The following is a 20533-nucleotide window of genomic DNA, read 5'->3' on the forward strand; positions in this document are numbered from 1 at the left end:
ATCTCTTTAGCTACACTCCCCACACATAAGGTGTGATTCTCAAGTAGGCCTTACAACCCTACTCTGTATCCCGAGATCGGTTTAATACACCCTTAAGGGATACCCCCCCTCGAGTCTACGAAGTTTTCCTCCTATTGAATTGAGCTCCCGAACATTTTGGTCCTTCGAACCGGAGCTATTCAACCGACTGTCTTCAATCCATTGGTTCTTCAAGCTAGGAACGAAGTCAGTAAGCCATAGAGAAGTTTTGGTGCACCTGTAAGTTCTTGTGTACCTGCAACTCTATCGGAAACTTAGAAGACCCGAGGGTTCTCGACTAACATAAGGCTAGTCACCGGATCATCAGCATCGTGCCACGTGACCCAGTCTACCGAACCAAGTACACCAAGGTACATCGTTCCGTTTTCTACAAGGTCTACACAGCAGCAGCCATGGATGATCTAACCAACAACACAGCAGCAAGAATAGCAGCGACAGCGAGATCGCAATCAGTAAGTCCCTCTATCCCGGTAGCAGCCCCAGTGTTAGAGGAAGCAGCCCAAGCAGTCGCGATAGATTCCACCAGTGCAGCCATGGCGCAGTGGACACGCCTGCGAACTACTACAAGGCGTCAGATTACGAACACGTGCAGCCAAATCACCACAGCCATTAGAAGAGGTGACCCAGGAGACAGTGTTCAAGCCCTTGCAGAGTACGCGCAGGAATTGTTGAGAACCGCTAGTGATCTCAACAACAGACTGCTTGAAGAAGCTGGCCTAGACGAATTCGATCGGCAGCACGAGGCACATACTAGGTATGTTCAGCAGGTTAAGGCCGTGGCAGCAGAGCTTCAACGTTACCTTACCCCCCGTGCACATCCACCATCAGTTCGAAATGGCCATCCCGCCATTGTACCCTCTGTATACAGTAGCCGGCAGTCGTCAGCAGTGCATCCCGAAGCCGACAGACCACAATCCCACACAGAAGCCCAACAGAGAGTCCTTGCAGCGCAACAGGACCTCCAGGAAGCAGAAAGGGCTCTACAGTCACTAAGGTTAGAAGACAATGACTTAGAATATCGGTCATTGCCAGGTGTAGTCGAACTCGACGCAGTTAATCGCTGGTGCCAAGACAACAGAAGATGGGGAGCAGTAGGAGAAGCGAGCCTACAGGAAGAAGCTCCAGACGATTGGATTGATATGTATCGTGCCGGTCGATTACGACCCCTTCCGCGAGTAGAAGCAGGACCTCATTCGTCAATTCGAGCTGAGTTACCTGATTACAGCGGAAAGGCTCTAGATTGGTTCGCATGGATCGATTTGTTCCGGGCGTTGGTACATGACACATCCAAGGCCGCCGGCGAGAAATTTGCGATTTTGAGGAGACATCTCCAAGGTGACTGTCTAGACGTTGTATACGGTCTAGGGGGAGAAGCTGCTTACATTCAAGCATTGGTCAGGCTTAAGGACAGTTTTGGCAGACGTGACGTCATGCGAGCAGCGCATATTCAAGCGTTAGAGAAACTGGAGTTCCAGAAGAACGATCCTGCTTCCTTCAAGCGGTATGCGGAAAAGGTCCGCACACACTTGTTCGATCTCACTAGAATAGGCGAATTCGCCGCCGCAGACATCATTGAAAGAATCTGTCTCAAGCTACAGCTCGCTGATCGCTTAGCTTGGAATACGGATAGAGGAAGTGGACTTGAAAGGCGAAGCCTCGACCAGTTTGGTTCTTGGCTTTGCAACCGGGCCGCCGCGTATCAAAACGCATACAGCATTGCGGCAGACCAAACAAGTGGAGTGCCGGGTAAAGCTCGTGACAGACAGCATACCCGCACCAACCAGGTTCAGGGTGAAACAAGAGGAAGAGACAATCGTCAGCCCAACAGTAGCTATTGCTTCAATTGCGAAGGCTCCCACAAGTTGGAAGATTGCCCGTCGTTTAAGGGTCTTACGGCTAGAGATAAGCTGTCGTTTTGTAGCCGACGTCGGTTATGTTTCAATTGCCTGAAATCTGGACATTCTGCTAGAGATTGCAGAATGAAGAAATCGTGTTCGGTCCCTAACTGTAATCGCACACACCATGCACTGCTTCACTACCAGCCGGATGACGCGGACGAATCGGTTCGCCCCGCTACAGCCCGCACCAACCTAGCAAAGGGGAAGAAAGCAGCTGTAGGAATGATCCAACTGGATGTTCTGGATGCAGAAGGGAAACCTTGTGAAAGCCAATGTATTTCTGGATGAAGGTAGCGACAGTACGCTTTTCCGAGACGGATTTATTCGCCGACTTGGACTGAAAGGTGTTCCGCAGACTCTCGCCGTTGATGGCGCTGGTGGAGTTTTGAGAAAATATACTTCGCGTCGTATTCAACTCCGAGTTCGGCTACCCACAGGCGAATTCGCCACTCTTCAAGGTTCGACTATGCCTACTGTGGCCAGTCCGGTTCCACTTACAGATTGGAACACCTTAAAGAAGCGTTGGAGACATTTAGCAGACCTGCCATTAGAAAGCAATGGCGGGAGAGTAGACATCCTTCTCGGAATAGATCAGGCCTATTTGACAACGGCCATTGAATCTCGTTTCGGACAAGAAGACGAACCTACTGCTATTCGTACCCGCCTTGGATGGGTCGTAAGAGGAGTAATTGGGAATACATTCAGAAATCTTATGGCGAGAACGCACGCAGTGTTCACCAGCATGGAAGAGGAAGGCGACGCACTAGCGCAGCAGATGAAACGCTTTTGCGACACAGAAGAATTCGGGACGGAGCACAAGACAGATGGCGTTTCCGAAGACGATAGACAAGCTATCGATATTTTAGAAAGCGGAACGCGAAAATTGGCCGTCGGCTATGAAACACCCATCACCTGGAAGGTTGGGGAGCCAGACCTGCCAAACAATCGGCATTTGGCCGAAAGAAGATTGGCTACCCTGCTGCACCGGTTCAACGAAGAACCCGATTTCGGGCAGGAGTATAGAAAAGCCATGGAAAAGAACTTCGAAAAGGGCTATGCAATTGTGTTGGCACCCGCCGACTACGGCCCACCGGAGTATTATCTCGCTCACCATGGAGTGAGAAAAGGTCCGAAGCTACGCGTTGTGTTTGACGCTGCAGCACCGTTCAAGGGAAAGTGCTTGAACGACAGTATTCTCAGTGGTCCGGCTCTACAAACCCCATTGCCATCTGTCATCTTAAAATTTCGGGAAGGCGAAATCGCATGGGCAGCTGACATAGAAGCCATGTTTAGTAGAATACGACTGAGACCAGAAGACGCACGGTACTTTAGGTTTCTTTGGAAAAGAAACGGGGAGGAGAAAGTGTGCGTGTGTGAGATGAAGCGGCTACCATTCGGCGCTACCTGTTCGCCATTCATTGCGATCAGTACCACGCGAAAAATTGCTGCTGATCTCAGCGATGACCCGAAAGTCATCGAGGCAATCAACACAAGGATGTACGTTGACGATTACCTCAGCTCCGCCAAATCACTGGAGGAAGGTATTCAAGAAGCAGTAGGCGTTAAAGAAACCCTAGCAAAAGGAGACATGCACCTTCAAAGCTGGATCTCCAATTCCGCAGCTTTTGTGAAAATCTTAGCACCTACAAGTAAAGGTGTTAGTCAAGGCCCAGCCGAGCTTCCATTAAGCAAGGACGACTCTGAGAAAGTCCTTGGTGTTTACTGGAACCCGAATTCGGATACGCTTAAATTCAGAGTGAGCGGGCTAGAAGAAATCACCTACACACGGGTTGGAATTGCAAGTAAGGTTGCGAGTTTGTTCGATCCGCAAGGGATGGCAGCCTCCCTTTATTGTTAAAGCCAAGATCAAGTTAAGGGAGCTCGGAACAAAAGGGCTTCAGTGGAACGATCTCGTCAGCAGCGACGACCGTGATTGGTGGGAAGAATGGTTTAGCGTCCTACAGCAGCTCAACGACATCGACATTCCACGCTGTTTATTCCCAGATGAAGAGAATATTACCCGATCGGAACTCCACGCATTTGGAGACGCATCGGAAGAAGCGTACGCTGCAGTTATCTACATTCGGAATGTGTACTCTGATGGTCGAGTACTAGTACGACACGTGCGGGCGTCAACAAAATTGGCACCGAAAAGAAGCATTTCCGTGCCAAAGTTGGAGTTAAATGCTGCTCTGCAAGCAGCCCGTCTCGCACGCTCAGTGATCGGAGCATTCACAAGGATTCCGCACCGTCGGTATTTCTGGACCGACAGCAGCACCGTAAGAAATTGGATTCGAGCAACCGCGTCCAAATATCAGATGTTTGTCAGTCATCGGGTTGGAGAAATCCAAACACTGACTCAACCAGACGAATGGCGTTTTGTGCCGGGCAAGATGAACACAGCCGATATCGCAACTCGTTCAGCCATTGAAGAGGAAGCCCTTCCATCGCGCTGGTGGGACGGACCGAAATTCCTACAAGACGACGAAGAAACATGGCCAGCAGATTTGCCATGGATTGCCGTGGTTGAAGAGATACGGCCGGTGCGATCACATCAAGCCACCGTTACTACTTCAACGTTCGATTGGGAAAGTGTCAAGATCGGTGTAGAAGACATTCCGGACTTAGTAAGACTGGAAAAGGTGTTCTACGATCTCGTAAAAAGATGCCAATCGGAGGTGTATAGCGAAGAAATTCGTCGTTTGAAGAAAGGAAAATGGCTTCAGCCTAACTCAAGTTTACTCTCTCTTTGTCCCGTTCTCGGAAAAGATGGACTTTTGAGACTAGGAGGACGAGCCGGGCGAGCTAAGTTGCCCTATGAAGAATTGCACCCGCCATTGCTGCCTGCGCAGCATAGTTTTACGAAGACTATCGTTCGAGCGTTCCACGTATTGCTTAAGCACGTTGGAACAGACTACCAGATCAGCTACATAAGGCAGCATTTCTGGATACCAGGAGGCCGGGAACTAGTCAAAAGGATTAGACACGAGTGTGAAAAGTGCAAACGAGAACGTGCCAAGCCAGGCGAACAACTTATGGCTGAACTACCGGATTCGCGTCTAGAATCTGGCTCAGCTCCATTCACTCGAACAGCCTGTGATCTGTTTGGGCCATTGGAAGTAGGACTTTCGCGAAATCGCACAGCAAAGCGATGGGCCGTTTTGTACACCTGTCTCGTTACCCGTGCCGTCTATGTGGATCTCGTGAACTCACTCTCATCAGACGATTTCCTTCTTAGCCTTCGGCGTTTTATCGGACTTTACGGCAAACCTCGCGTCATGCATTCCGACAACGGCACAAACTTTGTCGGTGCTGAAAACGAGCTGAAAGAAGAAGCCGAAAAACTGTATGCCGATGAGAAAGTAGCCGAGTTCCTGAATTTGAAAAGGATTGACTGGAGATTCCAGCCACCCAGAACACCACATTTTGGTGGAGCGCACGAGTCGCTTGTAAGATCGGCAAAAAGGCGCTTTATACCGCTCTTGACTTGGAGAGTAAGAAGCTACGACATCCAGCGGAAGACACACTCCGCACTCTCCTATATGAAGTAGCCGGTTTATTAAATGGTCGTCCCCTCACTGCAGCCAGTACAGATCCGAATGACTTCCGTCCGTTAACTCCTAACGATTTTCTAAATCGTCCGAGTTCGGCCGACCCACCAGCTGGGACATTCGACGACGCACTGCCCCGTGAGCATTATAGGTACGTCCAGAGAATGGCCAATCTATTCTGGGATCTTTGGAAGAAAGTTTATCTCCAGTCACTTGCCGGAAGAAAGAAGTGGAAATCCCCTCTGCCCAACTTTAAAGTCGGGGATGTTGTGTTGGAGATCGACAAGAGCCTACGACGCGGACAATGGAATATCGGCCGGATTGCGAAGGTATTCCCAGGGCCAGACGGCCTAGTTCGAGTCGTAGATGTGCAGCTGGAAAGAGGACTTTTCCGTCGTGGAATCGACACTCTCGCGCTATTAGAAGTTAGCTCAGCAGGCGATGTCGTCCCAGACATACCCGCTTCGGGGGAGGATGTTCCGGCGAAGAATTAAATTGTTTTATTTTGTATAAGGGCCGCTAGAGGCCAACTTTGGGTTGTGCGTAGTACGCTTCATTTGTTTGTTTGTCCCGCGTTTACCCTTACCCAAAGCCTTTGTTTTGTCCCTATTTAACCCCGCGTGCATTGCATGCGGGTCTCTGATTTTGTTGGCGTCTCTCCACACACAAGGTGTGATCTCTTTAGCTACACTCCCCACACATAAGGTGTGATTCTCAAGTAGGCCTTACAACCCTACTCTGTATCCCGAGATCGGTTTAATACACCCTTAAGGGATACCCCCCTCGAGTCTACGAAGTTTTCCTCTATTGAATTGAGCTCCCGAACAACTGCATCAAATATACTTGTATTCAATGTGAATACACTGTTATACCATGAGTTTTTACTTCTATATATAAACAGGATCAAATATACTTGTATTCAATGTGAATACACTGTTATACCATGAGTTTTTACTTCTATATGTAAACTGCATCAAATATACTTGTATTCAATGTGAATACACTGTTATACCATGAGTTTTTACTTCTATATGTAAACAGCATCAAATATACTTGTATTCAATGTGAATACACTGTTATACTCATGAGTTTTTACTTCTATATGTAAACAGCATCAAATATACTTGTATTCAATGTGAATACACTGTTATACCATGAGTTTTTACTTCTATATGTAAACAGCATCAAATATACTTGTATTCAATGTGAATACACTGTTATACCATGAGTTTTTACTTCTATATGTAAACAGCATCAAATATACTTGTATTCAATGTGAATACACTGTTATACCATGAGTTTTTACTTCTATATATAAACAGCATCAAATATACTTGTATTCAATGTGAATACACTGTTATACCATGAGTTTTTACTTCTATATGTAAACTGCATAAAATATACTTGTATTCAATGTGAATACACTGTTATACCATGAGTTTTTACTTCTATATGTAAACTGCATCAAATATACTTGTATTCAATGTGAATACACTGTTATACCATGAGTTTTTACTTCTATATGTAAACTGCATCAAATATACTTGTATTCAATGTGAATACACTGTTATACCATGAGTTTTTACTTCTATATGTAAACTGCATCGAATATACTTGTATTCAATGTGAATACACTGTTATACCATGGAGTTTTTACTTCTATATGTAAACAGCATCAAATATACTTGTATTCAATGTGAATACACTGTTATACCATGAGTTTTTACTTCTATATGTAAACTGCATCAAATATACTTGTATTCAATGTGAATACACTGTTATACCATGAGTTTTTACTTCTATATGTAAACAGCATCAAATATACTTGTATTCAATGTGAATACACTGTTATACCATGAGTTTTTACTTCTATATGTAAACAGCATCAAATATACTTGTATTCAATGTGAATACACTGTTATACCATGAGTTTTTACTTCTATATGTAAACTGCATCGAATATACTTGTATTCAATGTGAATACACTGTTATACCATGAGTTTTTACTTCTATATGTAAACAGCATCAAATATACTTGTATTCAATGTGAATACACTGTTATACCATGAGTTTTTACTTCTATATGTAAACTGCATGGAATATACTTGTATTCAATGTGAATACACTGTTATACCATGAGTTTTTACTTCTATATGTAAACTGCATGGAATATACTTGTATTCAATGTGAATACACTGTTATACCATGAGTTTTTACTTCTATATGTAAACAGCATCAAATATACTTGTATTCAATGTGAATACACTGTTATACCATGAGTTTTTACTTCTATATGTAAACTGCATCAAATATACTTGTATTCAATGTGAATACACTGTTATACCATGAGTTTTTACTTCTATATGTATACTGCATCAAATATACTTGTATTCAATGTGAATACACTGTTATACCATGAGTTTTTACTTCTATATGTAAACAGCATCAAATATACTTGTATTCAATGTGAATACACTGTTATACCATGAGTTTTTACTTCTATATGTAAACAGGAATAAATATACTTGTATTCAATGTGAATACACTGTTATACCATGAGTTTTTACTTCTATATATAAACAGCATCAAATATACTTGTATTCAATGTGAATACACTGTTATACCATGAGTTTTTACTTCTATATGTAAACTGCATCAAATATACTTGTATTCAATGTGAATACACTGTTATACCATGAGTTTTTACTTCTATATGTAAACTGCATCAAATATACTTGTATTCAATGTGAATACACTGTTATACCATGAGTTTTTACTTCTATATGTAAACAGCATCAAATATACTTGTATTCAATGTGAATACACTGTTATACCATGAGTTTTTACTTCTATATGTAAACTGCATCAAATATACTTGTATTCAATGTGAATACACTGTTATACCATGAGTTTTTACTTCTATATGTAAACTGCATCAAATATACTTGTATTCAATGTGAATACACTGTTATACCATGAGTTTTTACTTCTATATGTAAACAGCATCAAATATACTTGTATTCAATGTGAATACACTGTTATACCATGAGTTTTTACTTCTATATGTAAACAGCATCAAATATACTTGTATTCAATGTGAATACACTGTTATACCATGAGTTTTTACTTCTATATGTAAACAGCATCAAATATACTTGTATTCAATGTGAATACACTGTTATACCATGAGTTTTTACTTCTATATATAAACAGCATCAAATATACTTGTATTCAATGTGAATACACTGTTATACCATGAGTTTTTACTTCTATATGTAAACTGCATGAAATATACTTGTATTCAATGTGAATACACTGTTATACCATGAGTTTTTACTTCTATATGTAAACTGCATCAAATATACTTGTATTCAATGTGAATACACTGTTATACCATGAGTTTTTACTTCTATATGTAAACTGCATCAAATATACTTGTATTCAATGTGAATACACTGTTATACCATGAGTTTTTACTTCTATATGTAAACTGCATCAAATATACTTGTATTCAATGTGAATACACTGTTATACCATGAGTTTTTACTTCTATATGTAAACAGCATCAAATATACTTGTATTCAATGTGAATACACTGTTATACCATGAGTTTTTACTTCTATATGTAAACAGCATCAAATATACTTGTATTCAATGTGAATACACTGTTATACCATGAGTTTTTACTTCTATATGTAAACTGCATCGAATATACTTGTATTCAATGTGAATACACTGTTATACCATGAGTTTTTACTTCTATATGTAAACTGCATCAAATATACTTGTATTCAATGTGAATACACTGTTATACCATGAGTTTTTACTTCTATATGTAAACAGCATCAAATATACTTGTATTCAATGTGAATACACTGTTATACCATGAGTTTTTACTTCTATATGTAAACTGCATCAAATATACTTGTATTCAATGTGAATACACTGTTATACCATGAGTTTTTACTTCTATATGTAAACTGCATCAAATATACTTGTATTCAATGTGAATACACTGTTATACCATGAGTTTTTACTTCTATATGTAAACAGCATCAAATATACTTGTATTCAATGTGAATACACTGTTATACCATGAGTTTTTACTTCTATATGTAAACAGCATCAAATATACTTGTATTCAATGTGAATACACTGTTATACCATGAGTTTTTACTTCTATATGTAAACAGCATCAAATATACTTGTATTCAATGTGAATACACTGTTATACCATGAGTTTTTACTTCTATATGTAAACTGCATCAAATATACTTGTATTCAATGTGAATACACTGTTATACCATGAGTTTTTACTTCTATATGTAAACAGCATCAAATATACTTGTATTCAATGTGAATACACTGTTATACCATGAGTTTTTACTTCTATATGTAAACAGCATCAAATATACTTGTATTCAATGTGAATACACTGTTATACCATGAGTTTTTACTTCTATATGTAAACAGCATCAAATATACTTGTATTCAATGTGAATACACTGTTATACCATGAGTTTTTACTTCTATATGTAAACTGCATCAAATATACTTGTATTCAATGTGAATACACTGTTATACCATGAGTTTTTACTTCTATATGTAAACTGCATCAAATATACTTGTATTCAATGTGAATACACTGTTATACCATGAGTTTTTACTTCTATATGTTAAACAGCATCAAATATACTTGTATTGAATGTGAATACACTGTTATACCATGAGTTTTTACTTCTATATGTATACTGCATCAAATATACTTGTATTCAATGTGAATACACTGTTATACCATGAGTTTTTACTTCTATATGTAAACTGCATCAAATATACTTGTATTTCAATGTGAATACACTGTTATACCATGAGTTTTTACTTCTATATGTAAACAGCATCAAATATACTTGTATTCAATGTGAATACACTGTTATACCATGAGTTTTTACTTCTATATGTAAACAGCATCAAATATACTTGAATTCAATGTGAAAACACTGTTATACCATGAGTTTTTACTTCTATATGTAAAATGCATCAAATATACTTGTATTCAATGTGAATACACTGTTATACCATGAGTTTTTACTTCTATATGTAAACAGCATCAAATATACTTGTATTCAATGTGAATACACTGTTATACCATGAGTTTTTACTTCTATATGTAAACTGCATGAAATATACTTGTATTCAATGTGAATACACTGTTATACCATGAGTTTTTACTTCTATATGTAACTGGCATCAAATATACTTGTATTCAATGTGAATACACTGTTATACCATGAGTTTTTACTTCTATATGTAAACTGCATCAAATATACTTGTATTCAATGTGAATACACTGTTATACCATGAGTTTTTACTTCTATATGTAAACTGCATCAAATATACTTGTATTCAATGTGAATACACTGTTATACCATGAGTTTTTACTTCTATATGTAAACTGCATCAAATATACTTGTATTCAATGTGAATACACTGTTATACCATGAGTTTTTACTTCTATATGTAAACAGCATCAAATATACTTGTATTCAATGTGAATACACTGTTATACCATGAGTTTTTACTTCTATATGTAAACTGCATCAAATATACTTGTATTCAATGTGAATACACTGTTATACCATGAGTTTTTACTTCTATATATATACTTCAGGAATATACTTGTATTCAATGTGAATACACTGTTATACCATGAGTTTTTTTTTTACTTAGCATCAAATATACTTGTATTCAATGTGAATACACTGTTATACCATGAGTTTTTACTTCTATATGTATAACAGCATCAGAATATACTTGTATTCAATGTGAATACACTGTTATACCATGAGTTTTTACTTCTATATGTAATACTGCATCAAATATACTTGTATTCAATGTGAATACACTGTTATACTATGAGTTTTTACTTCTATATGTAAACTATGCATCAAATATACTTGTATTCAATGTGAATACACTGTTATACCATGAGTTTTTACTTCTATATATAAACAGATCAAATATACTTGTATTCAATGTGAATACCTTTACTGTAAATATATGAGTTATTTACTTTTATATGTATACTGCATCAAATATACTTGTATTCAATGTGAATACACTGTTATACCATGAGTTTTTACTTCAATATATAAACAGGCTAAATATATTGTATTCAATGTGAATACACTGTTATACGAGAGTTTTTACTTTTATATGTATACTGCATCAAATATAACAATGTGAATACACTGTTATTTAACTTGTATTCTGCATCAAATATACTTGTATTTACACTGTTATACCTATTGTATTCAATGTGAATACACTGTTATACCATGAGTTTTTACTTCTATATGTAAACAGCATCAAATATACTTGTATTCAATGTGAATACACTGTTATACCATGAGTTTTTACTTCTATATATAAACAGGATCAAATATACTTGTATTCAATGTGAATGCACTGTTATACCATGAGTTTTTACTTCTATATATCAACAGGATCAAATATACTTGTATTCAATGTGAATACACTGTTATACCATAAGTTTTTACTTCTATATGTATACTGCATAAAATATACTTGTATTCAATGTGAATACACTGTTATACCATGAGTTTTTACTTCTATATGTATACTGCATCAAATATACTTGTATTCAATGTGAATACACTGTTATACCATGAGTTTTTACTTCTATACGTAAACTGCATCAAATATACTTGTATTCAATGTGAATACACTGTTATACGATGAGTTTTTACTTCTATATGTATACTGCATCAAATATACTTGTATTCAATGTGAATACACTGTTATACCAAGAGTTTTTACTTCTATATGTAAACTGCATCAAATATACTTGTATTCAATGTGAATACACTGTTATACCATGAGTTTTTACTTCTATATATAAACAGGATCAAATATACTTGTATTCAATGTGAGTACACTGTTATACCATGAGTTTTTACTTCTATATGTATACTGCATCAAATATACTTGTATTCATTGTGAATACACTGTTATACCATGAGTTTTTACTTCTATATGTATACTGCATCAAATATACTTGTATTCAATGTGAATACACTGTTATACCATGAGTTTTTACTTCAATATATAAACAGGATCAAATATACTTGTATTCAATGTGAATACACTGTTATACGATGAGTTTTTACTTCTATATGTATACTGCATCAAATATAATTGTATTCAATGTGAATACACTGTTATACCATGAGTTTTTACTTCTATATGTATTCTGCATCAAATATACTTGTATTTAATGTGAATACACTGTTATACCATGAGTTTTACTTCTATATGTAAACAGCATCAAATATACTTGTATTCAATGTGAATACACTGTTATACCATGAGTTTTTACTTCTATATGTATACTGCATCAAATATACTTGTATTCAATGTGAATACACTGTTATACCATGAGTTTTTACTTCTATATGTAAACAGCATCAAATATACTTGTATTCAATGTGAATACACTGTTATACCATGAGTTTTTACTTCTAATATGTAAACTGCATGGAATATACTTGTATTCAATGTGAATACACTGTTATACCATGACTTTTTTACTTCGATTTGTAAACTGCATGGAACATACTTGTATTCAATGTGAATACACTGTTATACCATGAGTTTTTACTTCTATATATAAACAGGATCAAATATACTTGTATTCAATGTGAATACACTGTTATACCAAGAGTTTTTACTTCTATATGTAAACTGCATCAAATATACTTGTATTCAATGTGAATACACTGTTATACCATGAGTTTTTACTTCTATATGTATACTGCATCAAATATACTTGTATTCAATGTGAATACACTGTTATACCATGAGTTTTTACTTCTATATGTATACTGCATCAAATATACTTGTATTCAATCTGAATACACTGTTATACCGTGAGTTTTTACTTCTATATGTATACTGCATCAAATATACTTGTATTCAATGTGAATACACTGTTATACCATGAGTTTTTACTTCTATATGTAAACAGCATCAAATATACTTGTATTCAATGTGAATACGCTGTTATACCATGAGTTTTTACTTCTATATGTAAACAGCATCAGATATACTTGTATTCAATGTGAATACACTGTTATACCATGAGTTTTTACTTCTATATCTAAACAGGATCAAATATACTTGCATTCAATGTGAATACACTGTTATACCATGAGTACTTCTATATATAAACAGGATCAAATATACTTGTATTCAATGTGAATACACTGTTATACCATGAGTTTTTACTTCTATATGTATACTGCATCAAATATACTTGTATTCAATGTGAATACACTGTTATACCATGAGTTTTTACTTCTATATGTAAACAGCATCAAATATACTTGTATTCAATGTGAATACACTGTTATACCATGAGTTTTTACTTCTATTTGTAAACTGCATGGAATATACTTGTATTCAATGTGAATACACTGTTATACCATGACTTTTTTCTTCGATTTGTAAACTGCATGGAACATAATTGTATTCAATGTGAATACACTGTTATACCATGAGTTTTTACTTCTATATATAAACAGGATCAAATATACTTGTATTGAATGTGAATACACTGTTATATCCAAGAGTTTTTACTTCTATATGTAAACTGCATCAAATATACTTGTATTCAATGTGAATACACTGTTATACCATGAGTTTTTACTTCTATATGTATACTGCATAAAATATACTTGTATTCAATGTGAATACACTGTTATACCATGAGTTTTTACTTCTATATGTATACTGCATCAAATATACTTGTATTTAATGTGAATACACTGTTATACCGTGAGTTTTTACTTCTATATGTATACTGCATCAAATGTACTTGTATTCAATGTGAATACACTGTTATACCATGAGTTTTTACTTCTATATGTAAACAGCATCAAATATACTTGTATTCAATGTGAATACGCTGTTATACCATGAGTTTTTACTTCTATATGTAAACAGCATCAGATATACTTGTATTCAATGTGAATACACTGTTATACCATGAGTTTTTACTTCTATATCTAAACAGGATCAAATATACTTGCATTCAATGTGAATACACTGTTATACCATGAGTACTTCTATATATAAACAGGATCAAATATACTTGTATTCAATGTGAATACACTGTTATACCATGAGTTTTTACTTCTATATGTATACTGCATCAAATATACTTGTATTCAATGTGAATACACTGTTATACTATGAGTTTTTACTTCTATATGTAAACAGCATCAAATATACTTGTATTCAATGTGAATAAACTGTTATACCATGAGTTTTTACTTCTATATATAAACAGCATCAAATATACTTGTATTCAATGTGAATACACTGTAATATTATGAGTTTTTACTTCTATATGTAAACAGCATCAAATATACTTGTATTCAATGTGAATACGCTGTTATACCATGAGTTTTTACTTCTATATGTAAACAGCATCAGATATACTTGTATTCAATGTGAATACACTGTTATACCATGAGTTTTTACTTCTATATCTAAACAGGATCAAATATACTTGCATTCAATGTGAATACACTGTTATACCATGAGTACCCTTATATATAAACAGGATCAAATATACTTGTATTCAATGTGAATACACTGTTATACCATGAGTTTTTACTTCTATATGTATACTGCATCAAATATACTTGTATTCAATGTGAATACACTGTTATACCATGAGTTTTTACTTCTATATGTAAACAGCATCAAATATACTTGTATTCAATGTGAATACACTGTTATACCATGAGTTTTTACTTCTATTTGTAAACTGCATGGAATATACTTGTATTCAATGTGAATACACTGTTATACCATGACTTTTTTCTTCGATTTGTAAACTGCATGGAACATACTTGTATTCAATGTGAATACACTGTTATACCATGAGTTTTTACTTCTATATATAAACAGGATCAAATATACTTGTATTGAATGTGAATACACTGTTATACCAAGAGTTTTTACTTCTAAATGTAAACAGCATCAAATATACTTGTATTCAATGTGAATACACTGTTATACCATGAGTTTTTACTTCTATTTGTAAACTGCATGGAACATACTTGTATTCAATGTGAATACACTGTTATACCATGAGTTTTTACTTCTATATGTAAACAGCATCAAATATACTTGTATTCAATGGGAATACACTGTTATACTATGAGTTTTTACTTCTATATATAAACAGGATCAAATATACTTGTATTCAATGTGAATACACTGTTATACCATGAGTTTTTACTTCTATATGTATAGTGCATCAAATATACTTGTATTCAATGTGAATACACTGTTATACCATGAGTTTTTACTTCTATATGTAAACAGCATCAAATATACTTGTATTCAATGTGAATACACTGTTATACCATGAGTTTTTACTTCTATATGTAAACAGCATCAAATATACTTGTATTCAATGTGAATACACTGTTATACCATGAGTTTTTACTTCTATATGTAAACAGCATCAAATATACTTGTATTCAATGTGAATACACTGTTATACCATGAGTTTTTACTTCTATATATTAACAGGATCAAATATACTTGTATTCAATGGGAATACACTGTTATACCATGAGTTTTTACTTCTATATGTATACTGCATAAAATATACTTGTATTCAATGTGAATACACTGTTATACCATGAGTTTTTACTTCTATATGTATACTGCATAAAATATACTTGTATTCAATGTGAATACACTGTTATACCATGAGTTTTTACTTTTTAACAGCATATACTTTATTATGTGATCTGTTATCATGGTTTTTACTTCTATATGTAAACTGCATCAAATATACTTGTATTCAATGTAAATACACTGTTATACCATGAGTTTTTACTTCTTTATGTAAACAGCATCAAATATACTTGTATTCAATGTGAATACACTGTTATACCATGAATTTTTACTTCTATATGTATACTGCATAAAATATACTTGTATTCAATGTGAATACACTGTTATACCATGAGTTTTTACTTCTATATGTATACTGCATAAAATATACTTGTATTTGTCAATTGTTATACCATGTTTATTATTACCATATCTTTTATGAATACTTTCAGTTTTTCTTCTATATGTAAACGCATAATATACTTGTATTCAATTGAATACACTGTTATATATTTTTACTTCTTATGTATACAAATATCTTGTATTCAATGTGAATACACTGTTATACCATGTTTTACTTCTATATGTAAACGCATAATATACTTTATCAATGTGAATACCTGTTCTTGTTTTTACTTCTACATGTAAACTACATCAAATATACTTGTATTCAATGTAAATACACTGTTATATCATGAGTTTTTTCTTCTATATGTAAACTGCATCAAATATACTTGTATTCAATGAGGATACACTGTTATACCATGAATTTTTACTTCTATATGTATACTGCATCAAATATACTTGTATTCAATGTGAATACACTGTTATACCATGAGTTTTTACTTCTATATGTATTCTTCATCAAGTATACTTGTATTCAATGTGGATACACTGTTATACCATGAGTTTTTACTTCTATATGTAAACAGCATCAAATATACTTGCATTCAATGTGAATACACTGTTATACCATGAGTACTTCTATATATAAACAGGATCAAATATACTTGTATTCAATGTGAATACACTGTTATACCATGAGTTTTTACTTCTATATGTATACTGCATCAAATATACTTGTATTCAATGTGAATACACTGTTATACCATGAGTTTTTACTTCTATATGTAAACAGCATCAAATATACTTGTATTCAATGTGAATACACTGTTATACCATGAGTTTTTACTTCTATTTGTAAACCGCATGGAACATACTTGTATTCAATGTGAATACACTGTTATACCATGAGTTTTTACTTCTATTTGTAAACTGCATGGAACATACTTGTATTCAATGTGAATACACTGTTATACCATGAGTTTTTACATCTATATATAAACAGGATCAAATATACTTGTATTCAATGTGAATACACTGTTATACCAAGAGTTTTTACTTATATATGTAAACTACATCAAATATACTTGTATTCAATGTAAATACACTGTTATACCATGAGTTTTTACTTCTATATGTATACTGCATCGAATATATACTTGTATTCAATGTGAATACACTGTTATACCATGAGCTTTTACTTCTATATGTAAACAGCATCAAATATACTTGTATTTAATGTGAATACAATGTTATACCATGAGTTTCTACTTCTATATGTAAACAGCATCAAATATACTTGTATTCAATGTGAATACACTGTTATGCCATGAGTTTTTACTTCTATATGTATTCTGCATCTAATATACTTGTATTCAATGTGAATACACTGTTATACCATGAATTTTACTTCTATATGTAAACAGCATCAAATATACTTGTATTCAATGTGAATACACTGTTATACCATGAGTTTTTACTTCTATATGTATTCTGCATCAAATATACTTGTATTCAATGTGGATACACTGTTATACCATGAGTTTTTACTTCTATATGTAAACAGCATCAAATATACTTGTATTCAATGTGAATACACTGTTATACCATGAGTTTAACTTCTATATATAAACAGGATCAAATATACTTGTATTCAATGTGAATACACTGTTATACCATGAGTTTTTACTTCTATATGTATACTGCATCAAATATATTTGTATTCAATGTGAATACACTGTTATACCATGAGTTTTTACTTCTATATGTAAACAGCATCAAATATACTTGTATTCAATGTGAATACACTGTTATACCATGAGTTTTTACTTCTATTTGTTAACTGCATGGAACATACTTGTATTCAATGTGAATACACTGTTATACCATGAGTTTTTACTTCTATTTTTAAACTGCATGGAACATACTTTTATTCAATGTGAATACACTGTTATACCATGAGTTTTTACTTCTATATATAAACAGGATCAAATATACTTGTATTCAATGTGAATACACTGTTATACCAAGAGTTTTTACTTGTATATGTAAACTGCATCAAATATACTTGTATTCAATGTGAATACACTGTTATACCATGAGTTTTTACTTCTATATGTATACTGCATCAAATATACTTGTATTCAATGTGAATACACTGTTATACCATGAGCTTTTACTTCTATATGTAAACAGCATCAAATATACTTGTATTCAATGTGAATACACTGTTATGCCATGAGTTTTTACTTCTATATGTATTCTGCATCTAATATACTTGTATTCAATGTGAATACACTGTTATACCATGAATTTTTACTTCTATATGTAAACAGCATCAAATATACTTGTATTCAATGTGAATACACTGTTATACCATGAGTTTTTACTTCTATATGTAAACAGCATGAAATATACTTGTATTCAATGTGAATACACTGTTATACCACGAGTTTTTACTTCTATATATAAACAAGATCAAATATACTTGTATTCAACGTGAATACACTGTTATACCATGAGTTTTTACTTCTATATATGAACAGAATTAGATATACTTGTATTCAATGTGAATACACTGTTATACCATGAGCTTTTACTTCTATATGTAAACAGCATCAAATATACTTGTATTTAATGTGAATACAATGTTATACCATGAGTTTCTACTTCTATATGTAAACAGCATCAAATATACTTGTATTCAATGTGAATACACTGTTATGCCATGAGTTTTTACTTCCATATGTATTCTGCATCTAATATACTTGTATTCAATGTGAATACACTGTTATACCATGAATTTTTACTTCTTTATGTAAACAGCATCAAATATACTTGTATTCAATGTGAATACACTGTTATACCATGAGTTTTTACTTCTATATGTATTCTGCATCAAATATACTTGTATTCAATGTGGATACACTGTTATACCATGAGTTTTTACTTCTATATGTAAACAGCATCAAATATACTTGCATTCAATGTGAATACACTGTTATACCATGAGTACTTCTATATATAAACAGGATCAAATATACTTGTATTCAATGTGAATACACTGTTATACCATGAGTTTTTACTTCTATATCTATACTGCATCAAATATACTTGTATTCAATGTGAATACACTGTTATACCATGAGTTTTTACTTCTATATGTAAACAGAATCAAATATACTTGTATTCAATGTGAATACACTGTTATACCATGAGTTTTTACTTCTATTTGTAAACTGCATGGAACATACTTGTATTCAGTGTGAATACACTGTTATACCATGAGTTTTTACTTCTATTTGTAAACTGCATGGAACATACTTGTATTCAGTGTGAATACACTGTTATACCACGAGTTTTTACTTCTATATATAAACAAGATCAAATATACTTGTATTCAACGTGAATACACTGTTATACCATGAGGTTTTACTTCTATATATGAACAGAATTAAATATACTTGTATTCAATGTGAATACACTGTTATACCATGAGTTTTTTCTTTTATATATAAACAGCACGAAATATACTTGTATTCAATGTGAATACACTGTTATACCATGAGTTTTTAATTCTATATGATTTCTGCATCAAATATACTTGTATTCAATGTGAATACACTGTTATACCATGAGTTTTTACTTCTATATGTAAACAGCATCAAATATACTTGTATTCAATGTGAATACACTGTAATACTACGAGTTTTTACTTCTATATGTAAACAGCATCAAATATACTTGTATTCAATGTGAATACACTGTTATACCACGAGTTTTTACTTCTATATATAACAGGATCAAATATACTTGTATTCAATGTGAATACACTGTTATACCATGAGTTTTTACTTCTATATGTATACTGCATCGAATATACTTGTATTCAATTAAATTACACTGTTATAACATGATGTTTTTACTTCTTTATGTATACTGCATCAAATATACTTGTATCCAATGTGAATACACTGTTGAGCGGTTGTG

At 34.1% G+C, this 20533-nt stretch overlaps 1 protein-coding gene and 1 pseudogene across 1 annotated transcript; one reads left to right on the forward strand and one right to left on the reverse strand.

Moving 5' to 3' along the window:
• Positions 1 to 431: 431 nt before the first annotated feature.
• Positions 432 to 5982, forward strand: LOC123471199. Its single transcript, XM_045172229.1, has 4 exons — positions 432 to 2211; positions 2282 to 3739; positions 3798 to 5386; positions 5431 to 5982. Exons 1-4 carry the CDS (start codon positions 432 to 434, stop codon positions 5980 to 5982), a joined length of 5379 nt encoding a protein of 1792 aa, XP_045028164.1.
• A 239-nt stretch (positions 5983 to 6221) lies between these two features.
• Positions 6222 to 20533, reverse strand: part of LOC123471229 — an 18816-nt pseudogene continuing 4504 nt past the window's right edge.

This window comes from Daphnia magna, linkage group LG1 (genome assembly GCF_020631705.1).
Source record: "Daphnia magna isolate NIES linkage group LG1, ASM2063170v1.1, whole genome shotgun sequence".
NCBI lineage: Eukaryota > Metazoa > Arthropoda > Branchiopoda > Diplostraca > Daphniidae > Daphnia > Daphnia magna.